The 24079-nt window shown below is 31.1% G+C and overlaps 1 protein-coding gene across 17 annotated transcripts in view; it reads left to right on the top strand.

Moving 5' to 3' along the window:
• The window catches only part of Tmem135 (transmembrane protein 135), a 261641-nt gene that overhangs the window by 230249 nt on the left and 7313 nt on the right, over positions 1–24079 (top strand). For all 17 annotated transcript variants that reach the window (XM_048787924.1, XM_048787939.1, XM_048787930.1 and 14 more), the window contains 6 exons: positions 6136–6177; positions 11699–11845; positions 14372–14441; positions 17639–17806; positions 20141–20204; positions 21094–21170. In XM_048787924.1, the coding sequence (XP_048643881.1) occupies positions 6136–6177; positions 11699–11845; positions 14372–14441; positions 17639–17806; positions 20141–20204; positions 21094–21170 (568 nt within the window). The remainder of the gene's footprint in view (positions 1–6135; positions 6178–11698; positions 11846–14371; positions 14442–17638; positions 17807–20140; positions 20205–21093; positions 21171–24079) is intronic.

Below are 24079 nucleotides of genomic sequence, written 5' to 3'. Positions count from 1 at the left end.
AATAATTTTATTCACATAAAATAATGTAACTGTTTTTTGATACCAGGTATTGAACTCATGGATGCTTAACCACTGAGCTGTATACTCAGGCCTTTATATTTTTTATTTAGAGACAAGGCCTCACTAAATTGCTGAGGCTGGCCTTGAATTTGCAGTCCTCCTCCTTTAGCCTCAGGAGCCATTGGGATTACAGGTGTGCAACACTATGTCTGGCTTGTAACTTATTTTTTATACTGAGTGATGTAATGACTGATGCAATCAGAATAAAATAGATATTTTAAGAATTACCAGCGTATACAACAATTTAAAACTTTTTTGAGAGGGGGCCAATCTTTGTGTTTTGTATATAGTAGTTTTCTCAAATCAAATAATTTAAAGAGATAAATGATATAAAATGCTGGACTAAGATAAATGTGTTGTTTTTTTTCCTGGAATTTTCTGAAATTGTGATCACAAAAAACATGGATAATTAAATGATTGCAATGATTAAAAAGTATTTTTGAAGTATCACTTGGGACATATCTATTTCTTTTGTCTTTTTACTGACTGAATTGATTGGCATGTGCCTTTAATCCTGGAGATTCAGGAAGCTGAGGCAGGAGGATTGTAAGTTCAAAGCCAGCCTCAGCAGTTTAGTGAGGTCCTAAGCCATTTAGTGAGACTCTGTCTCAAAACAAAAAATTAAAAGGGTGCTATAATCCCAGCTGCTCGGGAGCATGAGACAGGAGAATCGCAATGGTGAGATGCTGAGCAACTCAGTGAGACCCTGTCTCTAAATAAAATATGAAATAGGGCTGGGAATGTGGCACAGTGGCCGACTGGCCTGGGGTGTCTTCTGTGTAGTAGGTACTTTATAAATGATTGTTGAGTGAATAGAGGGAGACTGTATAATATTAACCAATGAGTTTTCTTTCAACCAATTCAGTCAGTAAAAGACAAAAGAAATAGAAATGTTCCAATTGGTACTTCATATATATATTTTAATCATTGCAGTCATTTAATTATCCATGTTCTTTGGGATCACAATTTCAGAAAATTCCAGGAAAAAAACACATTTATTTTCATTAACATATTTATTTGTCTTCCTAGCAAACCTCTTACTACAATGTTAATAAACTTGACTAGTTTTTTATATTCTTTGCCTTTGTTTCAGTGAAATAAAGATGAATAACTTTTATGTTGTTTAGTCTGTTCTTAAATGTTCAATAATTGATTTTAAACAGTTTATACAATAATATATAAATTTGTGTTGTATAAATTCAAAATGATATAGCACTATAGAGAGTAAAAAGTTATTTTTTCCTGATGCTTCTTAACCTATCCTAGGTAGGACAGCCCACTAACCACAGATTGGTTATGTGTCCTCTTAGAGTACTTTCTCTAACATTCCATGTACACCTGATAAGCAATATTTTATATTTTACCATTCATAATATCAATTTTTAAGCATGGATGCCAAATGTAGCAACAATGTAATATTTTATCACTAATGAGACTATAAAAATGAATTGCTTCTTAATAGTGTTTCTTATAGGTCTTCCTATAGTACTGTGTATCTATTTCAGTAGTTGACCTTTTAATCTCAAGAAAGAGAATGTTTGTAGGAAACAGTTTCATCAAAATATTATGAAATGATAAGCAAATATAACAATTCCAATAGCAACCAGTAATCTCAAAACAAAAAGGTTTTGTTGTTTTATTCTTGGTGTTGGCAAGATCTTTGTTTTTAAACATCACAAACAATTTAGAATAATTTATTCTATTTTTCCCTTATGATTTTATTAATGAACCTATCAAATAATATGATAAAATTTCAGAATAAGAAGTCATTCAGTGGACCAATTAGGATGGTCATATATTTCAGACCCTTTTTAATAGACCAAGAAGTTGAACTCTAGAATTAATTGATTTTTTTTCAAAATTGGTAGAAAAATTATGACTAGTGTCTATATGCTTGTAAACACCAAGATTCCTCCACTACACTATGCACTGTGTCTGAAATAATATTTTAAAGGAGATTGATAGAGTATATTTTTCATAGCCACTAGTTTTACCAAATGAATGAAAACTGAGTAGGCAAAAGAATTTTAGGAATCTAAATAGTTTGTTTTTATATTTTCTGCTAATTATAGATATATAGTGAAGCAGCACATTTGCATAATCAAGTTTTATATTGGTGCCAAATAGTAGGTTATTCTTAGCCATCTCTGTGGAATGATAGATTACAGGAACAAGAACATCAGCCATCATTAAGTCTAATATCATAATATTTACCTGAAGAAACATAATTTAATTAAGATTAGTAACATTTTTGAATCCTTATAAACTATTTTTTAGAGGAAAACTTGCAAAAAAAATTTGAGATAAAAATCACATCAGAACTACAGTTTTCCAAAAATAGTTTTCTAGCGACATCTGCTGGTGTGATGTTGTAATAAAGATGAAAGCTCATGGAAGTAATTTCATAGAAATTAACCATGGGAGAAAAAAATCTTGTGGGCAGAACTTTTTCTTTTATTGTCATTTACACTTCTAATTTGTAATTTTACAAGAGTAGTGTTCTGATAATGATAACATTAAGTTTCTTTATCCTTTCCTGTGCATGGTATGTAATTCCAACTTGAACTTCTATAATTAGCTGTGTATTAATTGTTTGATGTAATGCTGCAAACCCTTCTTGTCTTTCCTGGCTCTGTTTTATGTTAAATTTTTCCTTAGCACAGAACCTTGTAGAAATAGAGATTCAGTAAGTATGGATTTAATTATAGTAGTTATTTTATGTTATTTGCATAGACTAAATAGAAAAGTCTGTGTATATGAGTAAAGTGCATTATCTTCATGCACACTTGAAAATAAAAATGAGACTTTATAGTCAAGGGTGATTTAATTAGGAGAAATGGATTTTTGTTTTTCTTCTAGAAAAGAGTTTTTCATAGGTTATAGAGGAATATAATATATTTATTCTTTGAATATTTATCTATATTGATTTCCTATATGACTATATCTAGTCTCGTTGATTTAAGAACTACACATAACTGAATCAGATGAGTATAACCAGCTGTTTTCTTCCTTTACATTCTCATTTAAGTAACTAAGACACATCTCAAATTTAACACTTTTATTTTCTTCTTGAATCCATTATTCCTAACTTCAGTCAATGATCATTTTAATCCTTCTGTTCACTCAGACCAAAGACATGTTAATAATTTCTAAATTATATTTTTCTTTTACCTCACATTCAAAATATTTAGAATTTATGCCAGTTCTTATTTTTGAAATACATTTGGATTCTTATCATATCTCTAACCTACCTCTAACCATAATTACTTTTTCCTGACTAGCCTCCTTGCTTCTTATCTTGCCTTCCTATATTTTCCATTCAGCAGCCAACATGATTTTCTTAAAATTTAAAGCAGAGCTTATCATCTTCTGTCCTGAGAAGCTTCCAAAGGCCTTCCCATGTCTAAAGGGGCCTACCTGCATTGTAGACCACTTCTTCCCTCTACTTCTGTTACTGTAACCTCATTTTATACCACTTCTCATCGTGATACAAATGTACTTGCTATTGCTTCAAACTGAAATGCCTTCCCTTAATTCCTTAAGGTTTCTGATCAGATTATCAAATTTTACTTTCTTAGAGAGATTCTTCTTGTCTACACAATGCAAAATAAGAAAGCCAGACTCCATTACTATTTCCCCTCTCATCCTACAGGGTTGTTTGTTTGTTTGTTTTCATAGCCATTTTCATGATATGACTTACTTTTTTTTGTTGTATATCTATGTCAACTATGTCAGTTGTATGAAAGCAGGGATGCTCTCTTGTTCACTGTTACATAGAACAGAAACCAGTGCTTGAACACAGTAGGCATTTAGTTAATATTTGTTAAATAAGTGAGCATTAATACTTAAGTGGAGAAGGTGATTTGATTTACATTATAATAACCAAGTTCATAGAAAAGCAGGGAACCTTCCAATAGGGTATGCTTTGTTTAAATCTTTATGTTTATATCACATTTTCTACATTTAATACAGATTGCAATAGTGTTGCATAGTTAGGTTAAAGCTCAGACAGTATTCCTGACGTCATAGTGTTGAGCCATATTACTATCTAAAGATTCTTTTTATGGGAATAATTACTTTTTTGTTCATTTGACATAGACATCTGACCCTCAATTACATTAACAAACCTTATACACATGAATGGAAAGAAGAATAGCTCCTTTTGAATCCATGTTAAGACTTTATCAATATGAAGTGCTTCCCACAGGGTTCTACTGAAAGAACCAAACTTCCATAATAATGAAATTGCAAATTCACTTGTATATGCTCCTTTTATACTTGAAAGCTACTTTTTGATGTTTTGGTCTGCAATTAAATTTATTGTTGAGGGTCACAAATATGCAATGCTGACTAGACCAAGTTGTCAGAATCTTTTATCTATTCAGCATTGCACAAAGATAAATGGCTATCTTTCAACAATAACATACCAAAGCCAAAATTTGTTCCCAGATGTACATAATCTTTTAATCAATCTACTGCTTTCTTTTTTGCAGTCAATAGGCTCCTAGCCTACTCCCTTACCACGCCACTTCACTAGATTATGGGTTTTAAATTACTGTGAAACACTTTCTTCAGATGGAAATAGATAAGTTTAAGAATTTTAATGCTATAATTTCCCTATGCACATTTTTAGCTTAACATATGAATTATTTTGTCTTTTCTTCCATTCTGTATAGGGTGGATAATTCTGTAGTGTGTTACTTAAATTCAGTGGTTACATTTCTCATCATTAGCCTGACCATAAAGTAGGATCATGTCATTAATTGAAATGCATCCTAAAGTGTTTTTAAACATCTCTGTGCACATTGATTAAATTGTTTTCTGAGATTCTTTATCATCTTCAATAATAGTATATATATTTGAAATGAAGATAGATTTCCTTTATGTTGGGCATTTCTTTGGTGGCATTTTTCATTCAAAAGACACATAGAAAAAGTTGCCTGATTTGAGGTTGTTCTTTTTATCCAAAATATCTGTCTAATATTAATATTTATTAGAATTTTATTTTATCACCAATCTATGGATTTTTTTAAGGAATTTTGACTATAAATTCCTAGTGGCCCTTTAAAGTGATTATATCATGGTTTATTTGTAGGTGTAATCACCTTAGATAAAGGGTCTTAGAGTATTAGTGTCTACTTTATGATATCGTTTAAATAGTTTTTGAAAACCTGAGTCTGTCTCTCTCTCTTTTTTCCCTTAATTATCATGTAGTTTGTATCTTCCCCAATTAAAGACAATTTTTTAGTAGGATGGATAGGAGAAAAACATGTTTTAAGTCAGATCAACTTTTTCCTCCACCATAAATTCTGCTATTAATTTTTTGTTCTCTAGAAAGTTAATGCATTATTTTGAACCCCATGCAGATATGGAATAGAAGAAAACTTTTTCACAGAATTGTGATGTGTTTAAATGAGACAACACATATCAAGGGCCCAAAACAGTGCCTGGCAATAATAAACACTCAATAAATATTATTTGGAATTCTCCCTTTCTGCCTGCCTCCACCCACGCCCACTCCCCATGCTTTCTGGGCATGCCAACTCTGTTGTTTTGCATTCATCAAATTAATAAGAAAAGTCAGGACCTCAAATTGACATATATGTAACACCATGCAAGTGTATGTGGCCTTTTTCTTCATGGCAAATTAGTCTCCCAGAGACTAGGTAGAATGAAGAATGCTCCGCTCCCATCCCTATTTTAAGACCAGGTGGAGCTCTTAGAAGATGACTTTAGCCTTTCTTCAGCCACCAGATCTGAGAATTGAGCTGCAAGTTACGTTAATATGACATACAAAAGTATTATCATATTAATCATTTTGTGTAAAGTGATTTGCTTTATTGCTTATTGCTTTTTTGACCATTTGTAATGCTCAGGTCATTAACCCTGCATTTTACCTTTTAAAACAGGGTTTTAAAACATGAAGCTGCACTGTTTAAAAAATATTTTAAATGTTTTTAAGATGATTTTTAAGATGATACTATAATTCTTTACAGAAAAAAATTTAATTGCTATTTAATATACCACTTTGTATACCAAAACATGCTATTTTATGATTGTAAATTTTTGTTTCAGGTGCAAAGATGGTTTGAAAGGATTTACATTTTCTGCACTTAGGTAAGTAATATTTTATTTATCTTTATATTGAAAGCAAATATATAAGTTAGCTTTTTTAAAAAGATAAATATTATGTGTAACTGCCATAAATATTTATTGACTAAATTTTTAAGGTCATGTCAATTTTAGAAGTCATGATAGTATATCCAAGCCTTTGTGAGTAGTTCATTAAAAGAGTAATTTATCAGATTCCCCTACCCCCTAAAAATCAGTCAATTGACTCCTACTTTTTGGACCCATTGTTTTATTTATATTGTAGGGTAGAAAGACAAGAACTCTCTTCAAGGAGCTTTAACAAACAAAGCTCCACATGAACAATGAACAATTACCAAAATAGTTACATAATTGTATGGTACTGGATTATAAGTAGGACTTATGTGTTGTCAAACAGTTATTAGATTTTAAGTATTGCTAGAGTCTTTTTCTTTTACTTCATAGTCCATCTCTTATCATAGTAGTTGGCACATGTGTACGTGTGTACACACACTAACACATACACAATAAATGTGAGTTGTCACATAGTTTATTTATTTAAATTTTGCATCCATCTCTGAAATTGGTTTTTGCTCATGTAACATGATGAAGAAACCAGGGTCAGAATGTTTGACTAATTTAACTTCATATAAGTAACTCAATGTACTGACTCTACTACACTCAATGTTCTTCTTGTTTACAAATGTTCCCTGTTTTATTCTCCAAAATACATGTAATAGATACTTAGTGAAGATTAGTAGCATAGTATTTACTACAAATATTCAAGGGAAACTTTAGGATAGGCTTTAGTACTAGGAGAAGTTTTTGTAGTATTGTTTCATGAGGTTATGCTGAGGATCAAGTGAGTGTTTGCACAGTGCCTGGCAAATAAGATGTACTCAAAAACTGTCAGATATTATTATTGCTATTAATCTGATAGATGATACATGCCTTAAACTGTAGTTAAAGGATAGCTTTAGATGATTGACAGCAAAGAGGAAGAACATCAGAGTGGAAGTGAATAACATTAGCAAAAGGATGAACATTATAAACATGAAATCTGAGGCAAGAGTGAGAAAATTAACATAATTGGTAAGAAAAATTTGCATTTGAGTATATAAAGATATTTTATAGTGGATAAAGTTGAGTCAGATTATGGAAGACATAGAAGGAAAAAAAAAAGACAAATTTGGATTTGCTAAGGGGACAGTAGGGAGCCACTAAAGATTTTTCAGCAGGGTAGTTAACAGTTCTTCAGAAAGATTAGTCTTGCCCTAGTATTTGGGATATTGAAAAAGAGAGAACCAGAAGATACAAAGACGAAATAATGAGGACTGGGATATGGGTACACTAGAAAGCAAAAGACACAGCTTGCAATGTAAGAAAATGAAGACCCTGTAACTGATATTTTGTTTCTTTGTCTTCTCCTCCACTCCTTAATTTCAGTAAAATATTTAAAACCCACATGCCTGAAAGAAGGTATCATTAACAGAAAATCAGATGACTTGCAAGGAAACTGGTTTATGAGTAAGAAAATTGAGTCCACAGTGTGTTTAAGAATATCTTTGACGCATGCCTAGCATACATGAAGCCCTGAGTTAAATCCTTAGCGCTGCAAAAATAAATAAATAAAATAATAATAATAATATTTTTAGTTGGGGGAAGTGCTATGGTAGCAAAACCTTTCTAAGTTATAATACACAATAAAAATGTTTAACCTTATTTCCTAATTAAAATATAAAATTTTATTACAAAATAACTGTTTTAATTTGCTGTTGTTCTTATATTGATTATAAAGCATTCTGTTTTAACTGAGAGCTGATGACAAAAGGGTGGTTTCTCTAAAGAGAAAACTTGTTTTCCTTTGCAAAAATTCAAAATGTATCAGATATTTTTGTGTCTCTTCTTCAAATCCACTTTTAATAAAGGGCTAATTTGAACCATTTGTATTTAATTTTTTCTGTATTATAGGAAAATATTCTGGAAAAAAGTTAATTCTTGCTAGTACTCTTATTGTTAAAAAAATCATTAAATAGCTGGATGTGGTGGGACACATCTGTAATCCTATTAACTATAGAGGCTGAGGCAAGAGGATCATAAGTCCAGGCCACCTCAGCAACTTTAGTGAGACCCTAAGCAACTTAGTGAGACCCTGTGTCAAAATAAAAAATTAAAAGGGCTGGGGATGTGTCTCAGTGTGGTTAAGTGCCCCCAAGTTCAATACCATGTACCAATAGATACATAGATAGATAAATAGATAGATAGATAAAATTATTAAGTATTATGTGTTGTTATTGTATTTATATTGTATATCTCCTTCCATTAAACAGATTTGATTTTATTTCCAATTTTTCACATTACAAATTGATTGTTCTCAGAGATACAAAGTTGATACTCAGAATAGTACCAAAAGCCAAATATACTTTTTATTGTTAAGTTTCATTATTAAAAAAAAGATGTGGGCTAATATATATAGTCTTACAAAAAGTATTTTCTAATTCTACCTCTTTGCATTTTTAGCTGTACTGATTTTTATTGTAGACATATGCTATAAATTTATAGTATGTTAAAAATACAACATTTAATATTAATTACAAAAAGGTTGAGAAAAATGCTTGCGGTAGCCAAATTTAATATGACTTCCTAGCAATATTAATGTTTGATGAGGAAAATATATAGAGTGCCTGATATATTGGGGAATGCTCACCATTCTCAAATTTAAATGGTTACAGTCACAAACAGGCTTGAAGTAATTACTCTATCACGAAAACACATTGTTTCATCTGAGAAAAACCATCCTTTACTTACAAAGTAAATATTCACAGCATACTTTATTTAATACTTCTCAATTAGACATAGCTTGAAAAGGTTTAGAAAATTAAGCTTTAAGTTTAGTTCGGCACTCATTTTTTTAAGCACTCAACATGTGAAAGTCAGATAACATTCATTCATTCTAAGTTTAGTAGGCTTTTACTTTGTCCCAGGAATTGTATTAAGCCCTGGGAATACACTGGTGAATGAATCAGATATAGTCTCTGTCCTTAGAGCTTATAGTCTGGTGGGAAGACAATGTCAATTATAATTATGCCCCATGTTACAACAGAGAAGTGTAAATTGTCTCAGGAATATTTTATCCAGACCTAACTTAATCTATCCCTAAGTTGTGGATAGGAGTAAAGGTAAAAAAGAAAGAAAATAGCATAGTATTACTTACAGAATAGAAAAGCCCATATGTTGTGAGAGAATAGAAATTTTCTATATATTTCAGTGATTATTTCCTTTACCTTTGAGAGGGTATAGATAGATAAATAGATAGATAGATAGATAGATAGATAGATAGATAGATAGATAGATAAATAAAGGATGGGATGAAGGAGCATGTAAAATAACCTTTAAAAGGCATATAAGCGTTTAGCAAAGATGTAGGGAAGAATGATCCAGGAAAGAGGAGCAAGCATCAAGGCATTGGTTTATTTGGAGAATGGCTAGTAGTTCATTTAGCTATAAAGTATAATAAGAGCTCATACAGTGAGTGCTTTCACAGTCCTAGATAGTGTTTTAAACGGGAGGTTGTATTTAATTTAGTAGGCCATAAGGCAGTGAAAGTCTTTTGAGGATCAGAGAAGCAGCTTTAAGAAACTTCCTCTGGAATTTTGTGTAGAATGATTTGGAAATTATCTCCACATACATATAATAGTAGAAGTCATAGGAGTAAATAGAAAGAGTCAAGGACAGAACCCAGGAAGAAGAGCTAGTGCTGGTAGTATCTATCTGAAGATGCACTAATACCTGTTTACTCAAGTGTAAAACAAGGGAACATGGCTTGGTGATTAAGAGACAAAGCCTTCAAGTTGGATCATTCCATGTTCAAATAATTACTGACAATTTATTGACAAATTTAATATGACTTATTATAAGTGGATAATGGGTAAGATACTTATTCATGATAATTCTTATGAGAATTTTGATATCTATAATGTTCTTGTGTTGCAAATATTAAAATGATTTAACATTTGTAAAAGGCTTGGTTGGCATTGTGTCTGTTGTGTATAAATACTCAGAAAATGTTAGCTGTTACTGTGTTCACTCATTCAATATATATTAATCAAATATTTACTATATACATGCCATACACTTTACTAGACACTGAGATATAATAGCAAAGAAAATCTACATAATCTCATGGTCTACATAATCTTATGGTCAGTTCAGTGGGGGCACAAGAGTATTAAAATGGTGCGTATAGTATTGGGGGTTATTGTACTGTGAGAGTACAGAGCAAGGATCACCTACTCCCCCTGGCTTCAGGCAGGGACAAAATCTAAAAAAGAAGTGACCTCTAATCTGAGATAGTCAACACTATCAGAAGAGCAACAGTATTATGAAAGGTGTGAGAGCTACTGTTGCATTTATTCTGACATAGTTTTATCTGTGTTGCTGATAAATTACAGTAGTACCTATCTTAAACTCTCCCGGTACCCCCATGAGTAAGGAACAAGTTCTTTTGGACTAAGAGTGACTAAGGATTCACAGCTGACACCTGGTGGCAAATAAACCTTTTGCACACACCCCTTATCATTTGATAAACTATATGTTTTACCAAGTTTGTCCAAACAGAATGGATTCCAGTTGTTGATTGTAATAGCTTTTTCTTTCTCTCTTTTCTGAGTGCTTAAATTTTCACATTTTGTTTTTCACAGGCCCCATGTTTCAGAATTTTGGTGTAGTATTATTGATTGTATGTTTTATTATATTTTGTTCTATATTCTGCAAGTATCCTTAGGAAAGCGCAGTTAAGAAGGCTCTGAGAAAGGATACTTCTTAAATATTATCTAATGGTAGTAACATCTGCATTGTCTTTGGAAAAATAATGTCCAGTTTTGTTGAAATAGGAATGGTGTCATTTTCTGGATGTTTGATATTTTTCTGAAGAAAAATAAGTAAGTTGGAATAATATCAGGTTTTAAGATTTCCTAATGGAATAATATGAGGGTATGTGGAATCTTAACGATCTCTTGTTCTCATTCTTTAGTTCCCTCTATTTTCCTAGGTGTATAAATGACCTTCTACTACTCTGCAGCTGTTTATAACTCAAAGTGACATTAGGTATAAATTTAGTTTTACTCTAAAAGAGAACCTAGTTCACTTGTATATATTAGTAGAATTTAGAGAAAAATATAATTTTTTGTTTGACTAGTAGACATAAAACTATCTGCTTCTTTTGAAAATCTTTAAGGCATGTAATAACTTAAAACAAAGGTTCCTAATTAAAGATTGCTTCATAGAAGTGTTGTGCTATGTTTTACTTAATTTGATTTTAAAATACCTGCATGTTAAATGTGACTTCAAAATTCTGAGTATTTCTCAGTATTTAAAATTTGAAAGTCTTTTTTTCTTTTAAGGATAACTAGATTATATTAATTGTGAAAATACTATTTTAAATAAGATAGTTTCCAAAATGTGTTTATGGATAAACAAAATATTTGTTTTTCTTATCGATTTTTTTTTAAATAGTGAAAAGTACCTCACATTGTTTTCTTTTCTTTAGGTTCATTGTAGGCAAGGAAGAAATTCCCACACATTCATATTCACCAGAGGCAGCATATGCAAAAGTGGAACAAAAGAGAGAGAAACAGGAGGAAAAACCAAGAAGAATGCATATAATTTCTCTAGTTAGGAAACTTGTGAATTTAATGTGAGTTCTTTATCTTGATATTTTAGCACACTATATGATATCTGTACCATGCCAAATTATTTTTGTTTTCTCTTCAGGTAACAATGTTACTTTCTTTTTTCACCAGAAACTGCTTAGAATTTTACAAAAGGCACATTATGGCAAGTGAATGTTATTCATTCTCTCTCATAGGGTAGACCATCATAGGCCTTTAAAATAGATTTGCGTGGAATTAAATACTATTCTATTTTCAAGTAGCAGGAGGCTGTGATGGGGAACTTCAGGAAACAGATTAAAACATGCTAATTGAATATGCCAACTATAGAACAGAGAAAGAAAAGTTCCTGAGAGAGATTCAAGAGATACAGAAATAATAAGGAGTAAGAATTAAGAATATTTTGTAGAACAAAAATTTACAAGGGCTCTCAGACTGAAATAAGGAATCTTTATTTTTTGTTATACAAAAGAAAAAAATCTTTATATTTTATATGTTCATTTATATTTCCAGTATAGACATTTAATAAAATAAATTTAATGATTTAAAATTGGAGTATTAGTCAATAAAAGCAATCATGGTAAGATATTTTAGAGAGGGAAAAATGAGTAGGCAATATTGAAAGTTAAGAGATCAATTATAGGAAGATGAAACCCTTTAAGAAATCAGAAAACCGACCTTTGACTCTCATTTTGCCTTTTCCAGCTTAGTGACTTTTGACAAGTGATTTATTTAACTATTATGCATTTCAAAGTCTTTATCTATTAACTGGGGTTAATAATCTCTATTAAAGATTGTTGTGAGCATTAAGTGAAATAATATATGAAATTGCTTGATGTAATATAGGAGCACAGAGTGGATGTTAAATTTTTACTGAATTTAAATATTTTGCCTTCATTTTAGCATATACTATACATAAAAGATAAGAGTAAAGATAATTGTAGATGACAGGAATAATCGTTATAGTGAACTTATTTAAAAGCAAGTTAAACCCCATTTATGTATGATATATCAAAGTACATAAATGCATTCTACTGTTGTGTATAACCAATTAAAACAAATTTAAAATTTTCAAAAGAAAATAGAGTTTGATTATGTTAGTGGAGAAAAGGAAGAGAGAATTCTCCTTAATGGGAAATGAGTTTCATGAGTGAATGATGCCTTGGGTATCAGAACTGATCAGCTCATGGCAGAACTTGTCATAGTAGATTCAGTAGGTCCTCTGGGGTGAAATCAGATACAGAATAATACAGAAGCCAAACAAATAATAAAAGAGAGGAGCAGTCCAGACTTTAACCCTTTTAAAAAAGTGGTTAAGGATGACAGTTTAGTAGAAATCAGGATTTAACTTCACTAGCAAAGAGAGGTTAATCATTTCTGTTCAGCTCTGGTAGCAAAGACTGAAATATCTTTGAAGAGAACTCTTAGAAGTATGAAGAGTGATGGTTTGCATGAGGCAGTCCTTCTCTAATTCACTTCTTTTTACACCTCTAGCTTTAATCACTCAACACTTCACATGACCAGATAGGTCATATCATTCTAATAACATAAGGGCTTAGGTCAGTATGAACTGTTGCTGTCACCTTTGACTAGAAAAGGCTGCATATATAATCCAGCTGCAGTTCAGAAATGAATTTCTGAAAAGACCTCACTAATCAATTTGTTAAATGGGATTAGAAAGGTGCAGAGCCAGAACTTTATTCTGTAAGTTTTTATTATAAATGGGAAAGTGTTTATATGTTTCAACCATGGAAATAATTAACTAGTCTGAAAGAAGTGATAAGGACTACTTCTTTTGGAACATGACTCTTAGAGAGAAAGGAAATTGCTGACCCATGTTAGTCTACTTACTTCTTTACACCAAGGGTGAATAAATAATCCTACAGTAATACATCAAATAATTAAAATGAGTATGTTCTGAACAGTTCTCTCAACAGAAATGTTTATATTAAGCACTAGAGGGATAAGTAATTTACAGTTAAATCACAAATAACCTACTTTTGAATTCCCACATGATTTTTTTTCTATATTTATTTTTAAGAAACTGCATTTTGATTCTAATACTGTATCATATTTCTTTTCCATATGTTTTCTCTCAAATATAATTAAGTATAAATTTCTGTAACCTGAGCACATTCTCATTATGATTTTTGCTCAAGTACTGGCTTCATGGATGATTTATGACCGTTACACTATGCATTAAGCCATTTAAAGCTTCCAAAGATTTGGCAGTATATAGAGATAATCTCTACATATTTTTCATAATGTGTCAAAAATACTAATACTTTTGTATTCCACATTAAGTATTTTGACTACAATCACATATTTTATACATGTGTCAAATGGTAAACACAACCAAAAAACCAAAATATTGTTATCCTTCCTTCTGTATGTCCTAAAAGAACAAAATTTACATACATTTAGAAAAAGTGGAGATATTTTTTCTTTTTTTTTCCTTAGAAAGTTTTAAGCAGATCTACAAATATACACATGTGTACATACATATTTTAATTATGATTAGTTTAGTTTTATTTTTCTTGATTTAATTTCAGATGCAAGCATGGACCAAGGCATAGATGTTGCAAACACTATGAAGATAATTGTATCTCTTATTGCATTAAAGTAAGTATATTAATATATCTACTTTCTTATTGGGTAATATATGTAAAAATAACTTAGGGAATAATTTCCAAGTAAATGGAAAATTTGACATTAATAATTACTAACATTCTTTGCATTTGACTAGAAAGTAAGAAAAACATACGAGAATAGGTAATGATATTTAATATTTTAATATTTACTTTCCTTAATTAAACAATTTTAAAATTAGCTTATCTTGGGCTAGAGGTGTAGCTCAGTGGTAGAGCACTTGCATATGGGAGGCCCCGGATTTGATCCCTAGCACTGCAAAAAAAAAAAAAAAAAAATTAACTCATCTAAAACTTATGAGGTAAAAAAGATGATGAGGTAAAAATAACAAGAAAAAAGAAAAATTATTAAAATGTGCACTTGGTAATATATACTTATTAGAAGTATATCCTAGAACAGGTCCTTAACTGTATAATTTGCTATCTGGATCAGTTTGTATACACTGTGTACTATCTGATACAATGGTATTTGGTTTTGAACTTATAAATCTATTACATTTTTAAAAGGCATCAAGCTAATTGGATCATGTCCTCAGTTGCTCTACATTAAGAAAGTTAGCTATGTCCACTGGTGTAATTAATTCCCTACTGCCTACTATGCTTGTGTAATAGTTTAAAACTACTCCCTACTTGCCATCTCCATTTTCCCGTCACTACCACCTCTTGGAAGAAAGTTACTTACCATTGCAGTTAGCCTGGCACAGGGAACACCACCTACAGCAAGTTCCCTAGTTTTGCATGGTGCTCTTAATAATTCTGATGTTTTTAAAAGTTGATGTTGTTTCTTGCAAGGTCCAATCCCCATTTGCTGATGATGAGAAGAGCTGAATTGCATAACACCCCAAAAGATAGTTTCCTTATGGTTCCTGCAGAAAAACTGTCTGCCTCACATCAGTGCTTATGAATGTGAATGAATGCCCTCTGGCCCATCCTTGACAATGCTGTTGACCTGAGCCCATACTTACCTTCAGAATCCCAAAAGATATGACCAGGAGTAAAAGCAGTAGAATATATTTTCAGTGCACTGTGTTTTTTGATACATTCTTTACAAATTTGATTTCCTTGCCACACTTATAAAGTGAAGAAAAAAAAAATGAGATAGCATTACTGGCAGTCTCAGAACCTGCTATCATCTCCTGAAGGTTATTCTTTCCAACTAAGCATGACCGTAGTTCAAGGGGAGAATTCAGGAGAGGAACTGAGAGAAGCATTCTGATTGAATCAGAGAGGTATTTTGAGAAATTTGGAGTTGGGAAAGTTGATATTAAATTTTTTTTGAGAAAATAAGTGACAATTACCAAGCAGTGATTCTTTCAAATGTGTACTAATATTATAATATTTGATAATTTATGTATAAGTTGGAATATTATATCCATGAAGGTAAAACTCTTTGGAGACTTGTGGATGAGGCATTTACACCATGAATACAGTAAAAGTTTTTGAGAGTGAACCTCATTGTTCCACAAAGATAGTAAAACAACATATTAAATCATATCCCTGAGTAAATATTAATATTAATTAATTAATATTCATATTAACTATATTTTACTCAATTCACCATACTCTTCTTACCCTCTTCTTTGTTGGTTCACCTTTTGGTACTTACAAACTCTTTAATGCCTCTGTGCTTGGCTGTCTGAAATGTTTTTCTCATACTACTTCTTCTCTTTGGGGTCTACTTAAGGGTCACATTCTCAGTAGCCTTCCTTTACCACTTAATGTAAAATAGACTGTTATTTTATGCTCATTTGTTTCCTTACATATTTTCTCTTTTTATAGCAAGCATGAGAAACTCCATGAAAGTCAGAAGCTTTTATATCTTTTTTTGCCACTGCATCCTCAGCATCTAGTGTAATGCTTGGCACATAGTAGATGTTCAGCAAATATTTTCTGAATATACAAAAGGGTGGATGAGTGGATTTTCAAAAAATTTATTTTTTTAATTTTAATTTTTTGGAAATAGCATCAGAAGATTGTCATGTGATTGTGATCCCTGAATCCCTAGGTTAACATTATAAGATTATCAATGACAAAATACAGGCATGACCATTTTATGCATTAAACAAATACTAGGCACTTTCAATGAAGAAAATGCATGATAATTCACAGTAATTGATCTACTAATTTACTTTCCATGTTTCAAACAGGTATTAGGTAGGCTCAAGTAAATTAACCGATACTTCTTCATACTAATTCAATGTTTTCTAGAAAAGAAAGTTACAATCTGGAAAATACAAATCTGAGTTTTGGAATTAGCATGGAAGCAAGGCTAGGAATGCAGATATGTTCCCTTGCCAGTTGGGGTGAGAAGCGAAGGGGATGGGAGACCATACTACAATGTATTATCAAGTTTAGTTTAGTATATCTTTTTGAGAGGAAGGGTACTGGGGATTGAACCCAGGAATGATCTACCACTAAGCTACATCCCCAGCACTTTTATTTATTTTTTTTTAATTTTGAGACAGGGTCTCCCCAAATTTCTAAGGCCAGCCTACAACTTCCAATCCTCCTGCTTCAGACTGGGATGACAAGTTTGCGCCACTATGCCTGGCTTTAGTTTAGGATATCTCAAAATGACCATCCATTCCCTAGCAATGTTTTAGTCTGATGCACATGAGCACAGGAATAAAATACACAGACACAATTATATATTCCCTAGGATATTCTTTTAATCTGATCATTGAAAAAATTTTGTACCAAAGGTCTAAAGAAATAATAAAAATTTTTTATCAAGAGAATCCTTACTAGTACTAATGATTAAGAACAATTTTCTGTTAAAATTCCCAGAAGCATTTGGTTTTGTGAGACATTTCTTTTTAATTCCAGTGCTTTTGTTTCTTAAACTCATTTGTGGTTTAGAAATTTAAAATACTGATTATGGTCAACAAAATGTCAAGAAATGGATTTTTGGTGCATAGTCAAGTTTGGCCAGTTTATGAGACTTTTAAAATCTTTTTAAATCAAATAAAATATACTCACTCCAAGATTTCACTCTTATTTTTAAGACACTTGTTTTAAAATTATTATTTGAGAGTTTAAGGCTTTGTTTTTAAATTTTCTGTGATATTAAATATTTATGAGTTTAACTTTGCTTCTGAGATGGGAAAAATCATATTTTATCAAACTTCATAAAGTTGGTTGTAAATCAGTTTTCTTCCCAATTTTCTATAGGGTTTCATCAGAATGTTTAGCGTGGGATACTTGATCCAGTGCTGCCTGCGAATCCCCTCTGCATTTAGGCATCTGTTTACAAAGCCATCCCGGCTACTTTCTCTCTTCTACAATAAAGAAAACTTCCAGCTTGGAGCTTTTCTTGGTTCTTTTGTTAGTATATACAAGGTAAGATTTTTAAGAAGAGAAAAGAAAAATGTGATAATAAACAACATGGTTATTTTAAGAATGAAATATGGCTTTAATTCAACTATCATTTTATTTAATACTTATTTTCAGCATATTCATAAATATATTGACACCAAATATACAGTATATTTAGAAATATCTTCTTTTAGAATGATATTTAACATGCTTGAATATGGGAACACACTCTCATTTACATATAATATTACAGTTACCAAAGATTTCTTTTTCTTTTTGAATGCATTGACAATGTGAATTTCTTGATATTTCCAGTGTCAAAAATGATTATATAGCTGGTCTGTGGTTTTTAATTACATTTACTACTTTTATTAATTTATACATATTTCAGACCCTTCTAGCTGATATCAATACTTGACTGAATCCATAAAGATTTTCTATTATAACATATAAACAATCTTATTTTCACTCTGTATATACTCACTCTTCTTATTATTGTCACAAATTATAAGAGTTAACATTCTTCTACCTCTTTCTGTATATTCCTATAAATGTACACAAAGGTATATAAACCCACACCTAAACCCATGTACAAAGATAATTCTTGACACAGTACTTTCAGCTTTAAGTAATGAATTGCCTTTTGGTTAATGGGAATTACTAATATATTAATCATATTACTGACCTATTTTATTAGATATCTAAAATTTAAATTCAAAACCTAAATATATTCTAAATTATAAAGTATGTTAAAGATGATTTAAGTACTCATTTATACATATATTATGTATATATTTTTTCTTTGAAAAAATTAATGCTGGGAAAATTGAAATTGAGTTAATTTATTATAAATAAAATGGTTATGTATCATTTTAAGGAAAAGTTTGCTCATAAAAGGTAGGTGGGAAAAAGTATTTTGTAATGGAAAAGAGTAACCAACTATAGATGAACTCTAAATAATCACTTGTTATGAAATCTTAACTAATACTAAAGAATATTCAATATGGTTTGACTAGGAAGCATTACTAATTTCTTTGAGCATGCAAGAGTTAAGGATAAATTACTGGTAATTACATGTTTATATTCACATTCTTTTTAATTTCTCATGTTATAATATTTGTATTTATTCTTAACAAAAACTCATAAATGTTTACACATGTATTATTTACAACATTTTTAGTGCTAGGTTGATTATTCTCTCCCATCTAGTCTATCTTAATGTGCATTGTGTTTTATTTTGCTTTTTGATTTTCATTTCTTATACTATTTATTTGCTTATTTGTAAATACAAACTAAAGTCATTAAACTAAAGAAAATAAAACTGAACCAAAAGATCTCATGGAATATACTCACTTTTTGTATTCTAAAGCCATATGCGAGTTTTAAAAACAAATTTTCCATGCCACTAGGATCTCTATAATATTGTAACTATTATAAAATAATAAACTTTTTAATTTCTGTTCTTTGGTGAACTGACCCTTTATCCATCCATCTGTTGACAGACCAGGACTACTTTGTTACTTAGCTATTATGAATTGTGTTGCTGTAAACATGAGTATTACTATAGTATGCTGACTAATTCTTTAAAAAAACATCCCAATGAGTGGTGTAGCTGGGTCATATGGTAATTCTATACTTAGTCTTTTGAGCAACCTCCATACTGATTTCTGCAGTGGTTATATTAATTTGTAATCACATCAGCAGTATACAAGAGTTCTTTTTCTCCCACATTCTTTCTAGCATTTATAATTACTTGTATTTTTGATGATAGCCACTCAAATTGGAGTGAGGTGAATTCTTGATGTAGTTTTGATTTGCATTTCCCTGATTGCTAGAATATTGGACATTTTTTCATGTATTTGTTGGGCATTGAATTTCTTATTTTGAGAACTGTTTAGTTCATTTGTCCATTTATTAATTAGTTTATTTGTGTGTGTGTAAATGTGTGTCTGTGTTAAGATTTTTGAGTTCTTTATATATTGCAGTTATTAATCCCTTGTGGGAAGAGTGACCAGCAAAGATTTTTTTCCCATTCTGTAGCTCTTGTCTTTCCCACTCTTTTTTCCTTTGCTAAGCAGAAGTGTTTTAACTTGATGCCATACCATTTATTAATTCAATAAAAATGATATGTAATTTCTTATTAGAGTCTATCTAGACTATGACTTTATAACAGATTGTTTTTCATAATATTTCCAATCTTTGTAGTCAGTTTAATTTACATACGACCACCAGTTTGTCTCCAGAGTCATCTAATGAATCATCTAGTGAAACACATTAATGGTTGTTGTTTTCATGCAATCATGCAATTTTATTTTTAGAAATAACTGAAGTCATTATATTTTTTCCCCCTCAATACAGGGTACTAGTTGCTTTCTGCGTTGGATCAGAAACCTGGATGATGAACTACATGCTATTATAGCTGGTAAAGCAATAATTAAAAGAGAATGATTACAATTTTATCAATCAGTGACAAGAATAAATGGGAAATAGCTTCCAAATTCATCTAATTTTTATGTATCTTCTTTTATCTATTGTAATAGAATCCCTCCCAAGACAGTCACCCAAATATTTTGTCTGTGAGCTAAACATATCCGCCACTCTGGCCATTTATTGTTCTATATTGTTTGCAATATAATGACTTGGATCTGCCTACGACAGGCTAGAAATTTAAAGAATGTATCAGAAAAGTACATAAAGACTTAAAATCTTATATAAGTGATTAATGGCAGTTTAAGTAGATTTTTTTAAATTTTATTTTTGCCAATGGAAAATGACATATTTTAATAATATTTGAAAGGAACTTTAATCATTTTATAGAAATGAAAAATAGATATTATTTTCTAAACTGAAATATATGTAGTTCTTAAGTGAGTTTTTTTTCAGATATTTATTAGTAATAATCCTACTATTAGTATTTTCACATCCCACCCCTGTAGAAAAGTGTGACCCTAGCACAAAAATAAAATAATTTGAGCTGCTAAGATCAGAGATACCAATAGCCTTTAAAAAGTTATTTTAAAAATGTTGTATTTACCAAAAAAGACTACTGTTTTAAACAGTAGTTGTCACACATAAATCAGAACTGTTTGTTCCTAATTCTGAAATTTAATTTCTTTAATCTAGAATATGTGATAAGAACTCACTCCATTTTAATGTCATCAAGTGTATTTTTGTCCTTAATTGTGTTGTATCTAGAAGCAATGCTGGAGTGAGTTAATTCTGAACTATTTGAATAAATTAACATTTCTGATGACTTAATAGCAAAGAAATACTTTGTAATCTTAACAGTTTTTTCATATTTGTTTTTTCAGGATTTTTGGCGGGTATATCAATGATGTTTTATAAAAGCACAACAATTTCCATGTATTTAGCTTCCAAACTGGTAGAGGTAAGCAAACAATTTTATGCATGAACAGTTCCAGAGGATATAAAGCTTTTTTTAAAAAAAAAAAACAAAAAACTTCTGACTGCTTTAAGCACAAATATATAACTTCACTACCAAAGCAAATTCTAATTCTTTAAAAGTATTTACAGTCATTTTCTCCATGTGCTATTTTCAAATATACACAAATGTAGAAAGAATAGTGTAATAATTAACCTTTGTGTATCCATCATGCAAAATCAACAATTCTCAGCGTTTGGCTAATCTCTTTTCATCTATACTCCTCAACTCTCAGGTACTGAATTAACTTAAAGCAAATCCCAGACATTGTATCATTTTGTCCTATTAAAAACTCAGGATAGATTTCTTAAAAGTGAATCAACATTATCATGCAAGTAGAACCACAATACTATAATCCTACATTTCAAAAAACTTAATATTATCATATATCTAATTAGTTTCTTCTTCACTGATTATCTTATAAATATTTTTATGCGATATCTTTAGTTGAATCAAAAATGCAGTCTCTTAATTTATGATAGTTATTTTTTTCCTCCTTCTTTTTCCATTTTTTTTAATCTCTTGCCATTGATTTGTTGAAGATCTAGATCATTCGTTCATGGAATTTCCCACATTTTGGATTTTACTGATTGAATTCTCACTGATGTTATTTATTATGTTTATCTCAAATATTTCCTATAAATTGTTAAGTAGATCTAGAGGCTTAATCAAATTCAAGTTCAAGTTTTAGAAGTGAGGGTAAGTGGCAGAAGTACTTTACATGTTCTTTGTGGATAAACTTCCCATTCATTGTATCACATTAAAAGTTACAAAAATGTCTGGTTGTCTTTCTATTGATACTAAATTGACTAATGGGTCCAGGTATACACAGAGCCTATGTAAGATTTCCAGTAGCCTTTCACCTCATAGTTTTACCAGCCATACATGATCATTACTGGAGTTCATTATTTCATTAAGTGTTGCAAAATTGTGATAACCTGTTGTTACTTCTACTGTATTCATTAGCAAGAATGTTTCTAAAAATAAAAAAAAAAAAAATCTTTCCCATTTTAAGTATTTGGCTACTCTGAAATAGTTTGTTCAGGAAATGAAGATAAAATGCTTGCTTACTTTTCTTTATCAGTGTTCAGAATGAGTTAGTACCTTAGCATTCTGCCTAAGTGAGTTGTGTATCTGATTTGTTTTAACCCAGTACATTCATTATGCTCAAGTTGTCCCAGTCTTTGGCCTGGAGAGCCTCCTTAAGTTGACTCCTGTTTGTTTTGACATATGCCATTATTTTTTATCCCTTTCTTGATTTTTAAAATATCTTTTTAACAAGATATTTTAGGCTCATCTGAGACATTTTCTGTCTTAGACATTGAATCAGCTTTTTCCCCCAATGGTTCCTAATTTCTTTTACTGGGAAAAGATATTCAGAGGCTTCAACTAGCGTTTTTGCCCAGGTTGAGCATTGTTTCTTGGTTTTTCCAGTAAACACACCTAGAGAATCTTTTCTTCCTCCTTTCTTTTAGAGAGAGAGAAAATATGTTTGGAGTTTATTGCTATTTCCATGTAAAAGTTAAGATTATATATTTTATTTTACTTGTTAGATGTTTATAAAGTTTTATCTCACGCTGAAAATCTGTGCTCCTAATGACATTAAAAAAATACATATTTGCTTTTCCCAAGTGTGTTAGTGTGCATGTATGGGTGCATTCATGAGGAGCAAGTGGGGGGGCACAGATATGCATGGAGTGGGGGAGAGGGAGAGAGAAAGGAAAGAAAGGAGAGAAGAGAGGAGGAGAAGAAGAACAACAGGGGAAGAAGAGGAGAGAAAGTATACATAACGAAATTAGAGAGACAGGCAGAAGCTAGTATTTTAAAACCTGGGGTAAAGAATTTGGTTGTTTTCTCAGTTCATGTCTAAGCATGAAATGACATGATTTAATTCACATTTTTAAGATAACCACTCTGGATATTATATGGAGAGTATTTTAAAGGGAGGCAAATGATAGAACCAGGAGTATCATCTTCAAATCCAGACTTGAAACCCCTGTTTGTTTCAATTTCATGCCTAGAGTTTTGGAGTAAAGGCTTGGAGAACAAAGTCTTTAGCAGAAGATGTTGGCTCATTTCAGAATAGAAGGTGTAGGGATAGAAAGAAGTACACAGATATGGTTTGTTTGGTAATAGAGATGATAAGAATTGCTAATGGAACAGAGAAGAAGAGGAAGAAATATTAACTAACTCCTGGATAGCAAATTATATTCTTGGATACAGGAGGAAGCCAGTGTTGAGATCCAGCTTGTAACAGGTGTTTTACAGCTGCTTCCTAAGTGACTAGTTTTTAAGCCAAGCAACGGTATCACTTTGTATCTTATGTCATCAGGCATATCTTATCTTGGAAAAACAAACTGTCATGTAAAGTGTACTGACGAGGAATTTTTAAAAGAAAATGAGAAATTTATGATTATTTATGCTTTTTGTGAAATTAGTTAAAATGGTGTAATAGGCAATTTTTTTTCTATGATTGAAATAAATTTTATATTAAAAGCTTTCAAAATGATGGCCAGCATTATGACTGCTTATCTTGTTTCTTAAGTACATTGTAACTTTGTACATATCCTATGCTTTTTATATATCCCAACCCCTATTAATACGTTACATATATTTACTGAAGCCAGCCTCAGCAATTCTGTGAAGTGCTAAGCAACCAGTGAGACCCTGTCTCTAAATAAAATACAAAAATTGGGCTGCTTTATTATTTTCATCACTCATTTTACTTTAACTTTTTTATATACTAGAAAGCCCTTTCTATGAATTTTCCCTTGTTCTAGACATGTGTATTTGTTGGTAGTGTTCTCTCTCTCTCTCTCTCTCTCTCTCTCTCTCTCTCTCTCTCTCTCTCTCTC

Source organism: Marmota marmota, unplaced genomic scaffold (genome assembly GCF_001458135.2).
Source record: "Marmota marmota marmota unplaced genomic scaffold, marMar, whole genome shotgun sequence".
NCBI classification, from domain to species: domain Eukaryota; kingdom Metazoa; phylum Chordata; class Mammalia; order Rodentia; family Sciuridae; genus Marmota; species Marmota marmota.
Note: the sequence above shows the minus strand (reverse complement) of the source record. Positions and strands in the feature narration are given on the sequence as shown.